The sequence below is a fragment of the Amaranthus tricolor genome, chromosome 7 (genome assembly GCF_026212465.1).
Source record: "Amaranthus tricolor cultivar Red isolate AtriRed21 chromosome 7, ASM2621246v1, whole genome shotgun sequence".
Taxonomy (NCBI): Eukaryota; Viridiplantae; Streptophyta; class Magnoliopsida; order Caryophyllales; family Amaranthaceae; genus Amaranthus; species Amaranthus tricolor.
This window is the reverse complement of record NC_080053.1, coordinates 952,906-969,930: the sequence shown is the minus strand read 5'-3', so window position 1 is coordinate 969,930 and position 17,025 is coordinate 952,906. Positions and strand designations below refer to the sequence as shown.

The following is a 17,025-nucleotide window of genomic DNA, read 5'->3' as shown; positions in this document are numbered from 1 at the left end:
CATTCTTCATCGTTCATTGTTCATTAATCATTGATCCTTGTTCATTCTTCATCGTTCATTCATTATTGATCATTGATCCTTGTTCATTCTTCATCGTTCATTCTTCAATGATCAATTATCCTTGTTCATTCTAAATCGTTCATTCTTTAATGATCATTGATCCTTGTTCATTCTTCATCGTTGCATCTTCAATGATCATTGATCCTTGTTCATTCTAAATCGTTCATTCTTCAATGCTCATTGATCCTGGTTCATTCTTCATCGTTCATTGTTCATTGATCATTCATCCTTGTTCATTCTTCATCGTTCATTCTTCAATGATCATTGATCCTTGTTCATTCATCATCGTTCATTTTTTAATGATCATTGATCCATATTCATTCTTCACCGTTCATTCTTCAATGATCATTGATCCTTGTTCATTCTTCATCGTTCTTTCTTCAATGCTCATTGATCCTTGTTCATTCTTCATCGTTCATTGTTCATTAATCATTGATCCTTGTTCATTCTTCATCGTTCATTCATTATTGATCATTGATCCTTGTTCATTCTTCATCGTTCATTCTTCAATGATCAATTATCCTTGTTCATTCTAAATCGTTCATTCTTTAATGATCATTGATCCTTGTTCATTCTTCATCGTTCCATCTTTAATGATCATTGATCCTTGTTCATTCTAAATCGTTCATTCTTCAATGCTCATTGATCCTGGTTCATTCTTCATCGTTCATTGTTCATTGATCATTCATCCTTGTTCATTCTTCATCGTTCATTCTTCAATGATCATTGATCCTTGTTCATTCATCATCGTTCATTCTTTAATGATCATTGATCCATATTCATTCTTCACCGTTCATTCTTCAATGATCATTGATCCTTGTTCATTCTTCATCGTTCATTCATTATTCATCATTGATCCTTGTACATTCTTCATCGTTCATTCTACAATGCTCATTGATCCTCGTTCATTCTTCATCGTTCATTGTTCATTGATCATTGATCCTTGTTCATTCTTCATCATTCATTCTTCAATACTCATTGATCCTTGTTCATTCTTCATCGTTCATTGTTCATTAATCATTGATCCTTGTTCATTCTTCATCGTTCCATCTTGAATGATCATTGATCCTTGTTCATTCTAAATCGTTCATTCTTCAATGCTCATTGATCCTGGTTCATTCTTCATCGTTCATTGTTCATTGATCATTCATCCTTGTTCATTCTTCATCGTTCATTCTTCAATGATCATTGATCCTTGTTCATTCTTCATCGTTCATTCTTTAATGATCATTGATCCATATTCATCTTTCATCGTTCATTCTTCAAAGATCATTGATCCTTGTTCATTCTTCATCGTTCCATCTTCAATGATCATTGATTCTTGTTCATTCTAAATCGTTCATTCTTCAATGTTCATTGATCCTGGTTCGTTCTTCATCGTTCATTGTTCATTGATCATTGATCCTTGTTCATTCTTCATCGTTCATTCTTCATTGATCATTGATCCTTGTTCATTCTTCATCGTTCATTCTTCAATGCTCATTGATCCTTGTTCATTCTTCATCGTTCATTGTTCGTTAATCATTGATCCTTGTTCATTCTTCATCGTTCATTCATTATTGTTCATTGATCCTGGTTCATTCTTCATCGTTCATTCTTCAATGATCAATTATCCTTGTTCATTCTAAATCGTTCATTCTTTAATGATCATTGATCCTTATTCATTCTTCATCGTTCCATCTTCAATGATCATTGATCCTTGTTCATTCTAAATCGTTCATTCTTCAATGCTCATTGATCCTGGTTCATTCTTCATCGTTCATTGTTCATTGATGATTCATCCTTGTTCATTCTTCATCGTTCATTCTTCAATGATCATTGATCCATGTTCATTCATCATTGTTCATTCTTTAATGATCATTGATCCATATTCATTCTTCACCGTTCATTCTTCAATGATCATTGATCCTTGTTCATTCTTCATCGTTCATTCATTATTCATCATTGATCCTTGTACATTCTTCATCGTTCATTCTACAATGCTCATTGATCCTCGTTCATTCTTCATCGTTCATTGTTCATTGATCATTGATCCTTGTTCATTCTTCATCATTCATTCTTCAATGCTCATTGATCCTTGTTCATTCTTCATCGTTTATTGTTCATTAATCATTGCTCCTTGTTCATTCTTCATCGTTCCATCTTCAATGATCATTGATCCTTGTTCATTCTAAATCGTTCATTCTTCAATGCTCATTGATCCTGGTTCATTCTTCATCGTTCATTGTTCATTGATCATTGATCCTTGTTCATTCTTCATCGTTCATTCTTCAATGATCATTGATCCTTGTTCATTCTTCATCGTTCCATCTTCAATGATCATTGATCCTTGTTCATTCTAAATCGTTCATTCTTCAATGCTCATTGATCCTGGTTCATTCTTCATCGTTCATTGTTCATTGATCATTCATCCTTGTTCATTCTTCATCGTTCATTCTTCAATGATCGTTGATCCTTGTTCATTCTTCATCGTTCATTCTTTAATGATCATTGATCCATATTCATTCTTCATCGTTCATTCTTCAATGATCATTGATCCTTGTTCATTCTTCATCGTTCCATCTTCAATGATCATTGATTCTTGTTCATTCTAAATCCTTCATTCTTCAATGCTCATTGATCCTGGTTCATTCTTCATCGTTCATTGTTCATTGATCATTGATCATTGTTCATTCTTCATCGTTCATTCTTCAATGATCATTGATCCTTGTTCATTCTTCATCGTTCATTCTTTAATGATCATTGATCCATATTCATTCTTCATCGTTCATTCTTCAATGATCATTGATCCTTGTTCATTCTTCATCGTTCATTCATTATTCATCATTGATCCTTGTACTGAACCATATGCATATGACGCTGATCATGGTTCAAGTAATTCAAGCTTCCATTCTGTTCCCCATGATGCCACTCATTCTGAGGATACCCCAAGCATACCAAGATCATTACTGTTCCCAAGGGAACAAGAGAGCCCTAAGCAAACAAAGAAGGGAACAGGAGAGAGTTACAACCAAGCAAGAATGGGAACAGAAGACACGGTTCGAGAATCTGACGACCAGGCCATCTTGATGCACTGCCTGAGAATTAACCACGAGCCTTCAGAGGATGACCAAGGTGGATATGGTAACCTTATACATGGACCTAGCCATCAAGGGCCTAGGACCCTACTGACAATCACTATGGAAGACGGAAGGACCAGTGCAAGGTACCCCAGTCATCAGAAAAAGGCGTCCAGTACTTAGTCTATTTTTGTTTGATTTCTGTTTTGAAAATAAGCCCTGTGATAGGCACGTGTAAAGATAGCCGTTGTAATACATAGAAAGCTATATATAGGCATCTAGCCTTTGTGTAATGATTGACATTCCAGAGATTAATAAGAGTTTTCATTCAGTTTACATAGATTCAATCCCTTACATTGCTTAGAACGTTCTCTTTATTTCCTTGAGTATATTGGCGTATAGTTTTCAATCAGTCCCAACACGATTCAAGAGTAGACAATCTCTGAAGCTAGATTGAGGAGTAATCTAGAGTGTAACCTTTGCTACAAGAGCGAGTGAAGCCTTGAGGAAGGTCGTGGATTCAGCCCAAGGGTGAGAGAAACCTGAAGAGGAGGATCACGAGGCTGGCCTGAGAATCAAGAAGTGCATTCTTGGGTGCATATTGGTGGAGTTGGTGAAGGCTTTTGCATTTATTTGGCTATCTCCAAGTGAAGGAGTGCTTTAGTGCAAGATTGAGAGGGCGAGGGACCCAATCTTGGTGCAAATTGGTATCAGAGCGTAAGTGACGAGAGGGCACAACCCACCATTGTTGAAATGAGAAACGAAGGAATATCCTGCAAGGAACACCAGAGGCGACTGGCTTGTAACGCGTGCGAATCCGGTAAAATCGTTCTAAACTTACATTCGGATTTACATGCAATTGTTAATCCGGATAAAGGTGATCTTCAATTAATCTTTGATATAGTTTTTAAGGCTTAATTCAATTTCTAATTGGATTAAACGAAGTTTTCAAAATCTGGGAAAGCAAAATTCGTTTTCTGACAAATTGGTTCTCTACATTTGTTCTTCATCAAATTCGTTGTTTCAATTGTTTTTAAATTTGTTAATTGCTCCTAATTACACGTTTTCTTATCACGATTTGATACATTTGAACAATTATCAGGCAATCTTGAAGGAGATTTACTTGGCGCATTTTCTGAGTTTAAAAATCAAAAAAAAATTGATTTAGGGTTTCAGAATTTCGTTTCTGGTATTCTTGAATACATTGTTGATTGTCATTATTGCTGTGGGAGTTTATCAACCTGATTCTTGTTAGAAATAATTGTTTGTTGGTATAGCCGTGATATTTGTTGTGCATCCATACATTGTTGTCTTGTTGCATTATTTGTTTGAGCATCTTGTTTGTGAGCTGGTATCTAGCTGTTGAGACTTAGAGCCCCTGTGTGCTTTGTGTGTTGGTTCCTAGCTGTTGAGACTTAGAAGCCTTGTTGTGTCTGTGTGCTTGTTGTTTGTTTGTTGAGACCTAAACCATGGAAGCAAGAATGGAGGCTGTAGAGGCATTCGTACAAATGATAATGCAAAGAGGATTTCCACAGGGACAACCCCATCACCCTAATAATGATCAGGAGGATAAAATGTTGAGGATAGACATGAAGGAATTTGATGGACAGTCCAGCAATCCTGAGGATTATATAGAATGGGAAGCAAGTATGGAGAGATACTTTGAATATAGAGGAACTACACCTGAAGGACAGTACAAAGTGGCAAAAATGAAACTCACTAAACTTGCTGCTATGTGGTTGGAAGGAATACAAAGGCAGAGGGCAAGGGAACATAGGGAAAGAATTGATACTTGGGATAAATTGAAAAAGCACTTGAACAGGAAGTATGTTCCCATCAATTTCAAGCATCAAATGTACATTAAGTGGAGCACTCTTAGTCAAAAGGGCAGAACTGTGACTGAATACATACATGAATGGGAAAAGTTGGTGGTGATGTGTGATATAGAGGATGCAGAGGACTTGAAACTGACTAAGTTTTTATCTGGGTTGAGAGAAGACATTAGGGATCAACTCATGACCATGCCTACACTAGACCTACAAACAGCTTTTAACCTAGCCCCAATCTATGAGCAAAACTTCAACAAGAGAAGGGTAACAGGGAACAACTACAACAGATCCCCTAAGGCATACCCATCCAAACAATCTAGACCTATATCACCCAAGACCCAGAGAAAAACAGAGCAAAACCTCAATGCCCCTGACAGAATACCTATACCCTTGAACAAAGTGGTTTGCTTTAAATGCCATGGACATGGACATTATAAAAAGGATTGCCCCAACATCAGAGTTTTCACTGCTCAGGAATGGAGGGAAATCAAGGAGGATACCCAACCCAAGATGATGTTAGTAGTAAGAAATGGTAGGGTGGAGGAGGATTGGCCTCCAGTGGCTGAACATGAGCCAGATGGATCTTACAGAGTTGATGAATTTGGCAAAACAGTAAGGTATGAACATAGTACTGATGAAGAAGAGATTGAGGAAGGATTGGAGAAGGTTTTACCTGAGGAAGGCTACTACAACCTGATTATAAGGAGAAGCCTACACACTACTTATGCTGAAGAAGAAAACAACCAGAGGGAAAATATCTTTCAAACAAAGTGTAAGGTAAAAGACCAAGTCTGTGACATGATTATTGATGGAGGAAGTGAATCAAACTGTGTTAGCTTGGCTTTAGTGACAGATCTGAATTTGAAAACTAGACCTCATGCACACCCATACAAACTGAAATGGCTGGACAACAATGCTACTGGTACAGTAAGTAAACAATGTTTAATAGGGTTTACTATTGGATCATATAAGGATCAAGTGTTGTGTGATGTGCTAGATATGAATGCTTGCCATGTACTATTGGGTAGACCATGGCAGTATGACAAGAGGAGCATGCACAATGGGTTTACAAACACCTATATCATAAAGCATGAAGGAAAGCTCAAGGAGTTAGTTCCCCTGCCTCCCCACAGAACTGTTCCCCCTCCTGTAAGGGAACCTGTACATTTGATCAGTAGGAAGGTTTGTGAGAGGGAAATAAAGAATAAGAATGAGGTATATGTCTTAGTCACTAAGGAAGTAGAGCAAGCAGCAGAAATACCTCAAGCAGTAAAACCCCTGTTACAGCAGTTCAAGGATGTGTTCCCTGATGAGTTGCCTGAAGGTTTGCCTCCTGTAAGGGGAATTGAACACCAGATTGACCTTATACCAGGAGCTCCTTTACCCAATAAACCAGCTTACAGAGCCAATCCCACAGAAACCAAGGAACTACAAAGACAAGTTGAGGAGTTACTACACAAGGGATATGTAAGGGAGAGCCTCAGTCCATGTGCAGTGCCCACTCTGCTTGTACCAAAAAAAGATGGGACTTGGAGGATGTGCATAGACAGCAGAAGTGTTAACAACATAACCATCAAATATAGGTTTCCCATACCTAGGATAGATGATATGTTGGATGAACTATCAGGTGCCCACTGGTTCAGCAAGGTTGACTTAAGGAGTGGCTATCATCAGATTAGAATGAAAGAAGGAGATGAGTGGAAAACTGCCTTCAAAACAAAATATGGTTTATATGAATGGCTTGTCATGCCATTTGGTCTAACAGGAGCCCCCAGCACCTTTATGAGGTTAATGAATGAGGTGTTGAGACCTTTTTTGGGAAAATTCATAGTAGTCTATCTTGATGACATCTTGATATACAGCAGAGGATTGAAGGAACATCTTAGTCATTTGCAGCAACTGTTTGAAACTTTGAGGAAACAGAAATTATATGGGAAATTGGAAAAATGCAGTTTCCTTATGAAGGAAGTGGGATTTTTGGGATTCATTATAGGTAAAGATGGGGTGAAGGTTGATCCATCCAAGGTAGAGGCTGTGAAGAACTGGCCTGTTCCTACCTCTGTTACCCAAGTGAGATCTTTCCATGGCCTTGCTTCTTTTTATAGGAGGTTCATTAGAAACTTTAGTACCATTATGGCCCCCATAACAGAATGTACCAAAAAGGGAGTATTTAGTTGGACCCAGGAGGCACAGAAAGCCTTTGAAACCATTAAGGAAAAGATGTGCACAGCCCCTGTTTTGAAGCTCCCTGACTTCACTCAACCTTTTGAGGTTGAATGTGACGCTAGTGGAACAGGTATTGGTGCAGTACTAGTGCAAGAAGGCAGACCAGTGGCCTATTTCAGTGAGAAACTGAATAAGTCTAGACTCAACTACTCAACCTATGATAAAGAATTTTATGCAATGATTAGGGCCTTGGAAAATTGGTCTCATTACCTGAAAATACAGCCTTTTATACTATACACTGACCATGAATCTTTGAAGAACATACATGGACAGAACAAACTCAACCCTAGACATGCTAGGTGGATAGAATTCCTTCAGACTTTTAACTTCTCTGCAAAGTATAAAACAGGGAAAACCAATGTTATTGCTGATGCCTTAAGTAGAAGATACAACCTCTTAGCTATTCTTGATGCTAAAGTGCTTGGCTTTGAAATGATTAAGGACTTGTATGCTAATGATTCTGACTTCGGTGATATATATGCTGCTTGTCTAACAGAACCTCAAGGTGATTTTCACCTACAACAGGGTTTTCTGTTTAAAAATAACAGACTATGCATACCCAAAACCCCCTTAAGGCTGTTGCTAGTAAAGGAAATACATGAGGGTAGTTTAAGTGGACATTTTGGGATACAAAAGACCCTAAACATGCTGAGTGAACATTTCTATTGGCCTAAAATGTTGGGAACCATAGGCAAACATATTCTGAGGTGTGAGTCCTGCATTAAAGCAAAAATCACCTTCCACAAAGGTGAATACAGACCACTGCCTGTAGCTGATAAGCCCTGGGAGCATGTGAGCATGGACTTTGTCATGGCACTACCGAGAACCCAAAGGCAAAAGGACTCTATCTTGGTGGTTGTTGATAGATTCTCAAAAATGGCCCACTTCATTGCTTGCAATAAAGTGGATGATGCCAAACACATTGCCCAGCTGTACTTTAGTGAAGTTGTGAGACTACATGGGGTGCCCAAAACCATTGTGTCTGACAGGGATGGCAAGTTTCTTAGCTATTTTTGGAAGACCTTATGGAAACTACTAGGAACAACCCTTCTGTTTAGCACCAGCCATCATCCTCAGACAGATGGCCAAACAGAGGTCACCAACAAAACCCTAGGTTCAATCTTAAGAACTCTAGTGAGTAAGCACCTCAGGGACTGGGATCTCAAACTGAGTCAGGCTGAATTTGCTTATAATAGAAGTCCAAGCTACACCACAAAATATACTCCTTTTCAGTGTGTTTATGGGGAAAACCCCCTTTTGCCAATCAATCTTACACACATTAATATGCAGGACAAAAAGCAGAGGGATGCAATTAGCTTAGCTGAAGAGTTGCTGAGGATGCACAAAATGATCAAGGAAAACATATACAAAGCCAATGAAAAATACAAGAAAAAGGCAGATGGGAAGCACAAGCAAAGAGAACCATTGCAAGAAGGTGATCAAGTCTGGGTACACCTAAGAAAAGAGAGATTCCCTCAACAGAGGAAGAATAAGTTGATGCCCAAAGCAGCAGGACCATTCCCAATTATTGCAAAAATTGGAGACAATGCTTACAAGGTGAGACTACCAGCTGAATACAATATGTCCAACACCTTCAACATTGGAGACCTGCAACTACATCAACCAAACCAAGAATTGAGGTCAATTCTTCCCCAAGAAGGAGGAGTTGAACCATATGCATATGACGCTGATCATGGTTCAAGTAATTCAAGCTTCCATTCTGTTCCCCATGATGCCACTCATTCTGAGGATACCCCAAGCATACCAAGATCATTACTGTTCCCAAGGGAACAAGAGAGCCCTAAGCAAACAAAGAAGGGAACAGGAGAGAGTTACAACCAAGCAAGAATGGGAACAGAAGACACGGTTCGAGAATCTGACGACCAGGCCATCTTGATGCACTGCCTGAGAATTAACCACGAGCCTTCAGAGGATGACCAAGGTGGATATGGTAACCTTATACATGGACCTAGCCATCAAGGGCCTAGGACCCTACTGACAATCACTATGGAAGACGGAAGGACCAGTGCAAGGTACCCCAGTCATCAGAAAAAGGCGTCCAGTACTTAGTCTATTTTTGTTTGATTTCTGTTTTGAAAATAAGCCCTGTGATAGGCACGTGTAAAGATAGCCGTTGTAATACATAGAAAGCTATATATAGGCATCTAGCCTTTGTGTAATGATTGACATTCCAGAGATTAATAAGAGTTTTCATTCAGTTTACATAGATTCAATCCCTTACATTGCTTAGAACGTTCTCTTTATTTCCTTGAGTATATTGGCGTATAGTTTTCAATCAGTCCCAACACGATTCAAGAGTAGACAATCTCTGAAGCTAGATTGAGGAGTAATCTAGAGTGTAACCTTTGCTACAAGAGCGAGTGAAGCCTTGAGGAAGGTCGTGGATTCAGCCCAAGGGTGAGAGAAACCTGAAGAGGAGGATCACGAGGCTGGCCTGAGAATCAAGAAGTGCATTCTTGGGTGCATATTGGTGGAGTTGGTGAAGGCTTTCGCATTTATTTGGCTATCTCCAAGTGAAGGAGTGATTCAGTGCAAGATTGAGAGGGCGAGGGACCCAATCTTGGTGCATGTACATTCTTCATCGTTCATTCTACAATGCTCATTGATCCTCGTTCATTCTTCATCCTTCATTGTTCATTGATCATTGATCCTTGTTCATTCTTCATCATTCATTCTTCAATGCTCATTGATCCTTGTTCATTCTTCATCGTTCATTGTTCATTAATCATTGATCCTTGTTCATTCTTCATCGTTCATTCTACAATGCTCATTGATCCTCGTTCATTCTTCATCGTTCATTGTTCATTGATCATTGATCCTTGTTCATTCTTCATCATTCATTCTTCAATGCTCATTGATCCTTGTTCATTCTTCATCGTTCATTGTTCATTAATCATTGATCAATGTTCATTCTTCATCGTTCCATCTTCAATGATCATTGATCCTTGTTCATTCTAAATCGTTCATTCTTCAATGCTCATTGATCCTGGTTCATTCTTCATCGTTCATTGTTCATTCTTCATCGTTCATTCTTCAATGATCATTGATCCTTGTTCTTTCTTCATCGTTCATTCTTTAATGATCATTGATCCATATTCATTTCTCATCGTTCATTCTTCAATGATCATTGATCCTTGTTCATTCTTCATCGTTCCATCCTGAATGATCATTGATCCTTGTTCATTCTAAATCGTTCATTCTTTAATGCTCATTGATCCTGGTTCATTCTTCATCGTTCATTGTTCATTGATCATTGATCCTTGTTCATTCTTCATCGTTCATTCTTCAATGATCATTGATCCTTGTTCATTCTTCATCGTTCATTCTTTAATGATCATTGATCCATATTCATTCTTCATCGTTCATTCTTCAATGATCATTGATCCTTGTTCATTCTTCATCGTTCATTCATTATTCATCATTGATCCTTGTACATTCTTCATCGTTCATTCTACAATGCTCATTGATCCTCGTTCATTCTTCATCGTTCATTGTTTATTGATCATTGATCCTTGTTCATTCTTCATCATTCATTCTTCAATGCTCATTGATCCTTGTTCATTCTTCATCGTTCATTGTTCATTAATCATTGATCCTTGTTCATTCTTCATCGTTCCATCTTCAATGATCATTGATCCTTGTTCATTCTAAATCGTTCATTCTTCAATGCTCATTGATCCTGGTTCATTCTTCATCGTTCATTGTTCATTCTTCATCGTTCATTCTTCAATGATCATTGATCCTTGTTCATTCTTCATCGTTCATTCTTTAATGATCATTGATCCATATTCATTTCTCATCGTTCATTCTTCAATGATCATTATTCCTTGTTCATTCTTCATCGTTCCATCTTGAATGATCATTGATCCTTGTTCATTCTAAATCGTTCATTCTTCAATGCTCATTGATCCTGGTTCATTCTTCATCGTTCATTGTTCATTGATCATTGATCCTTGTTCATTCTTCATCGTTCATTCTTCAATGATCATTGATCCTTGTTCATTCTTCATCGTTCATTCTTTAATGATCATTGAACCATATTCATTCTTCATCGTTCATTCTTCAATGATCATTGATCCTTGTTCATTCTTCATCGTTCATTCATTATTCAACATTGATCCTTGTACATTCTTCATTGTTCATTCTACAATGCTCATTGATCCTGTTTCATTCTTCATCGTTCATTGTTCATTGATCATTGATCCTTGTTCATTCTTCATCGTTCATTCTTCAATGCTCATTGATCCTTGTTCATTCTTCATCGTTCATTGTTCATTAATCATTGATCCTTGTTCATTCTTCATCGTTCATTCATTATTGATCATTGATCCTTGTTCATTCTTCATCGTTCATTCTTCAATGATCAATTATCCTTGTTCATTCTAAATCGTTCATTCTTTAATGATCATTGATCCTTGTTCATTCTTCATCGTTCCATCTTCAATGATCATTGATCATTGTTCATTCTAAATCGTTCATTCTTCAATGCTCATTGATCCTGGTTCATTCTTCATCGTTCATTGTTCATTGATCATTCATCCTTGTTCATTCTTCATTGTTCATTCTTCAATGATCATTGATCCTTTTTCATTCATCATCGTTCATTCTTTAATGATCATTGATCCATATTCATTCTTCACCGTTCATTCTTCAATGATCATTGATCCTTGTTCATTCTTCATCGTTCATTCATTATTCATCATTGATCCTTGTACATTCTTCATCGTTCATTCTACAATGCTCATTGATCCTCGTTCATTCTTCATCGTTCATTGTTCATTGATCATTGATCCTTGTTCATTCTTCATCATTCATTCTTCAATGCTCATTGATCCTTGTTCATTCTTCATCGTTCATTGTTCATTAATCATTGATCAATGTCATTCTTCATCGTTCCATCTTCAATGATCATTGATCCTTGTTCATTCTAAATCGTTCATTCTTCAATGCTCATTGATCCTGGTTCATTCTTCATCGTTCATTGTTCATTCTTCATCGTTCATTCTTCAATGATCATTGATCCTTGTTCATTCTTCATCGTTCATTCTTTAATGATCATTGATCCATATTTATTTCTCATCGTTCATTCTTCAATGATCATTGATCCTTGTTCATTCTTCATCGTTCCATCTTGAATGATCATTGATCCTTGTTCATTCTAAATCGTTCATTCTTCAATGCTCATTGATCCTGGTTCATTCTTCATCGTTCATTGTTCATTGATCATTGATCCTTGTTCATTCTTCATCGTTCATTCTTCAATGATCATTGATCCTTGTTCATTCTTCATCGTTCATTCTTTAATGATCATTGATCCATATTCATTCTTCATCGTTCATTCTTCAATGGTCATTGATCCTTGTTCATTCTTCATCGTTCATTCATTATTCATCATTGATCCTTGTACATTCTTCATCGTTCATTCTACAATGCTCATTGATCCTCGTTCATTCTTCATCGTTCATTGTTTATTGATCATTGATCCTTGTTCATTCTTCATCATTCATTCTTCAATGCTCATTGATCCTTGTTCATTCTTCATCGTTCATTGTTCATTAATCATTGATCCTTGTTCATTCTTCATCGTTCCATCTTCAATGATCATTGATCCTTGTTCATTCTAAATCGTTCATTCTTCAATGCTCATTGATCCTGGTTCATTCTTCATCGTTCATTGTTCATTGATCATTCATCCTTGTTCATTCTTCATCGTTCATTCTTCAATGATCATTGATCCTTGTTCATTCATCATCGTTCATTCTTTAATGATCATTGATCCATATTCATTCTTCACCGTTCATTCTTCAATGATCATTGATCCTTGTTCATTCTTCATCGTTCATTCATTATTCATCATTGATCCTTGTACATTCTTCATCGTTCATTCTACAATGCTCATTGATCCTCGTTCATTCTTCATCGTTCATTGTTCATTGATCATTGATCCTTGATCATTCTTCTTCATTCATTCTTCAATGCTCATTGATCCTTGTTCATTCTTCATCGTTCATTGTTCATTAATCATTGATCAATGTTCATTCTTCATCGTTCCATCTTCAATGATCATTGATCCTTGTTCATTCTAAATCGTTCATTCTTCAATGCTCATTGATCCTGGTTCATTCTTCATCGTTCATTGTTCATTCTTCATCGTTCATTCTTCAATGATCATTGATCCTTGTTCATTCTTCATCGTTCATTCTTTAATGATCATTGATCCATATTCATTTCTCATCGTTCATTCTTCAATGATCATTGATCCTTGTTCATTCTTCATCGTTCCATCTTGAATGATCATTGATCCTTGTTCATTCTAAATCGTTCATTCTTCAATGCTCATTGATCCTGGTTCATTCTTCATCGTTCATTGTTCATTGATCATTGATCCTTGTTCATTCTTCATCGTTCATTCTTCAATGATCATTGATCCTTGTTCATTCTTCATCGTTCATTCTTTAATGATCATTGAACCATATTCATTCTTCATCGTTCATTATTCAATGATCATTGATCCTTGTTCATTCTTCATCGTTCATTCATTATTCAACATTGATCCTTGTACATTCTTCATTGTTCATTCTACAATGCTCATTGATCCTGTTTCATTCTTCATCGTTCATTGTTCATTGATCATTGATCCTTGTTCATTCTTCATCGTTCATTCTTCAATGCTCATTGATCCTTGTTCATTCTTCATCGTTCATTGTTCATTAATCATTGATCCTTGTTCATTCTTCATCGTTCATTCATTATTGATCATTGATCCTTGTTCATTCTTCATCGTTCATTCTTCAATGATCAATTATCCTTGTTCATTCTAAATCGTTCATTCTTTAATGATCATTGATCCTTGTTCATTCTTCATCGTTCCATCTTCAATGATCATTGATCCTTGTTCATTCTAAATCGTTCATTCTTCAATGCTCATTGATCCTGGTTCATTCTTCATCGTTCATTGTTCATTGATCATTCATCCTTGTTCATTCTTCATCGTTCATTCTTCAATGATCATTGATCCTTGTTCATTCATCATCGTTCATTTTTTAATGATCATTGATCCATATTCATTCTTCACCGTTCATTCTTCAATGATCATTGATCCTTGTTCATTCTTCATCGTTCTTTCTTCAATGCTCATTGATCCTTGTTCATTCTTCATCGTTCATTGTTCATTAATCATTGATCCTTGTTCATTCTTCATCGTTCATTCATTATTGATCATTGATCCTTGTTCATTCTTCATCGTTCATTCTTCAATGATCAATTATCCTTGTTCATTCTAAATCGTTCATTCTTTAATGATCATTGATCCTTGTTCATTCTTCATCGTTCCATCTTTAATGATCATTGATCCTTGTTCATTCTAAATCGTTCATTCTTCAATGCTCATTGATCCTGGTTCATTCTTCATCGTTCATTGTTCATTGATCATTCATCCTTGTTCATTCTTCATCGTTCATTCTTCAATGATCATTGATCCTTGTTCATTCATCATCGTTCATTCTTTAATGATCATTGATCCATATTCATTCTTCACCGTTCATTCTTCAATGATCATTGATCCTTGTTCATTCTTCATCGTTCATTCATTATTCATCATTGATCCTTGTACATTCTTCATCGTTCATTCTACAATGCTCATTGATCCTCGTTCATTCTTCATCGTTCATTGTTCATTGATCATTGATCCTTGTTCATTCTTCATCATTCATTCTTCAATACTCATTGATCCTTGTTCATTCTTCATCGTTCATTGTTCATTAATCATTGATCCTTGTTCATTCTTCATCGTTCCATCTTGAATGATCATTGATCCTTGTTCATTCTAAATCGTTCATTCTTCAATGCTCATTGATCCTGGTTCATTCTTCATCGTTCATTGTTCATTCTTCATCGTTCATTCTTCAATGATCATTGATCCTTGTTCTTTCTTCATCGTTCATTCTTTAATGATCATTGATCCATATTCATTTCTCATCGTTCATTCTTCAATGATCATTGATCCTTGTTCATTCTTCATCGTTCCATCCTGAATGATCATTGATCCTTGTTCATTCTAAATCGTTCATTCTTTAATGCTCATTGATCCTGGTTCATTCTTCATCGTTCATTGTTCATTGATCATTGATCCTTGTTCATTCTTCATCGTTCCATCTTCAATGATCATTGATTCTTGTTCATTCTAAATCGTTCATTCTTCAATGTTCATTGATCCTGTTTCGTTCTTCATCGTTCATTGTTCATTGATCATTGATCCTTGTTCATTCTTCATCGTTCATTCTTCATTGATCATTGATCCTTGTTCATTCTTCATCGTTCATTCTTCAATGCTCATTGATCCTTGTTCATTCTTCATCGTTCATTGTTCGTTAATCATTGATCCTTGTTCATTCTTCATCGTTCATTCATTATTGTTCATTGATCCAGGTTCATTCTTCATCGTTCATTCTTCAATGATCAATTATCCTTGTTCATTCTAAATCGTTCATTCTTTAATGATCATTGATCCTTATTCATTCTTCATCGTTCCATCTTCAATGATCATTGATCCTTGTTCATTCTAAATCGTTCATTCTTCAATGCTCATTGATCCTGGTTCATTCTTCATCGTTCATTGTTCATTGATGATTCATCCTTGTTCATTCTTCATCGTTCATTCTTCAATGATCATTGATCCATGTTCATTCATCATTGTTCATTCTTTAATGATCATTGATCCATATTCATTCTTCACCGTTCATTCTTCAATGATCATTGATCCTTGTTCATTCTTCATCGTTCATTCATTATTCATCATTGATCCTTGTACATTCTTCATCGTTCATTCTACAATGCTCATTGATCCTCGTTCATTCTTCATCGTTCATTGTTCATTGATCATTGATCCTTGTTCATTCTTCATCGTTTATTGTTCATTAATCATTGCTCCTTGTTCATTCTTCATCGTTCCATCTTCAATGATCATTGATCCTTGTTCATTCTAAATCGTTCATTCTTCAATGCTCATTGATCCTGGTTCATTCTTCATCGTTCATTGTTCATTGATCATTGATCCTTGTTCATTCTTCATCGTTCATTCTTCAATGATCATTGATCCTTGTTCATTCTTCATCGTTCCATCTTCAATGATCATTGATCCTTGTTCATTCTAAATCGTTCATTCTTCAATGCTCATTGATCCTGGTTCATTCTTCATCGTTCATTGTTCATTGATCATTCATCCTTGTTCATTCTTCATCGTTCATTCTTCAATGATCATTGATCCTTGTTCATTCTTCATCGTTCATTCTTTAATGATCATTGATCCATATTCATTCTTCATCGTTCATTCTTCAATGATCATTGATCCTTGTTCATTCTTCATCGTTCCATCTTCAATGATCATTGATTCTTGTTCATTCTAAATCCTTCATTCTTCAATGCTCATTGATCCTGGTTCATTCTTCATCGTTCATTGTTCATTGATCATTGATCATTGTTCATTCTTCATCGTTCATTCTTCAATGATCATTGATCCTTGTTCATTCTTCATCGTTCATTCTTTAATGATCATTGATCCATATTCATTCTTCATCGTTCATTCTTCAATGATCATTGATCCTTGTTCATTCTTCATTGTTCATTCATTATTCATCATTGATCCTTGTACATTCTTCATCGTTCATTCTACAATGCTCATTGATCCTCGTTCATTCTTCATCGTTCATTGTTCATTGATCATTGATCCTTGTTCATTCTTCATCATTCATTCTTCAATGCTCATTGATCCTTGTTCATTCTTCATCGTTCATTCTTCAATGATCATTGATCCTTGTTCATTCTTCATCGTT

The 17,025-nt window shown here is 36.4% G+C and overlaps 1 protein-coding gene across 1 annotated transcript; it reads left to right on the top strand.

The window, feature by feature from the left end:
• The first annotated feature begins 4,588 nt into the window (after nt 1–4,588).
• Nucleotides 4,589–6,734, top strand: LOC130817687 (uncharacterized). Its single transcript, XM_057683535.1, has 2 exons — nt 4,589–6,595; nt 6,714–6,734. The coding sequence occupies exons 1-2, from the start codon at nt 4,589–4,591 to the stop codon at nt 6,732–6,734; spliced, it is 2,028 nt and encodes a 675-aa protein (XP_057539518.1).
• Nucleotides 6,735–17,025: the final 10,291 nt, after the last annotated feature.

Coding starts and splice junctions, on each gene's coding strand:
- LOC130817687 (XM_057683535.1), top strand. CDS start 4,589: ATGGAAGCAAGAATGGAGGCTGTAGAGGCATTCGTACAAATGATAATG. Junction 6,596..6,713: donor GTGCCCACTGGTTCAGCAAG/GTTGACTTAAGG, acceptor TTGGTCTAACAG/GAGCCCCCAGCACCTTTATG.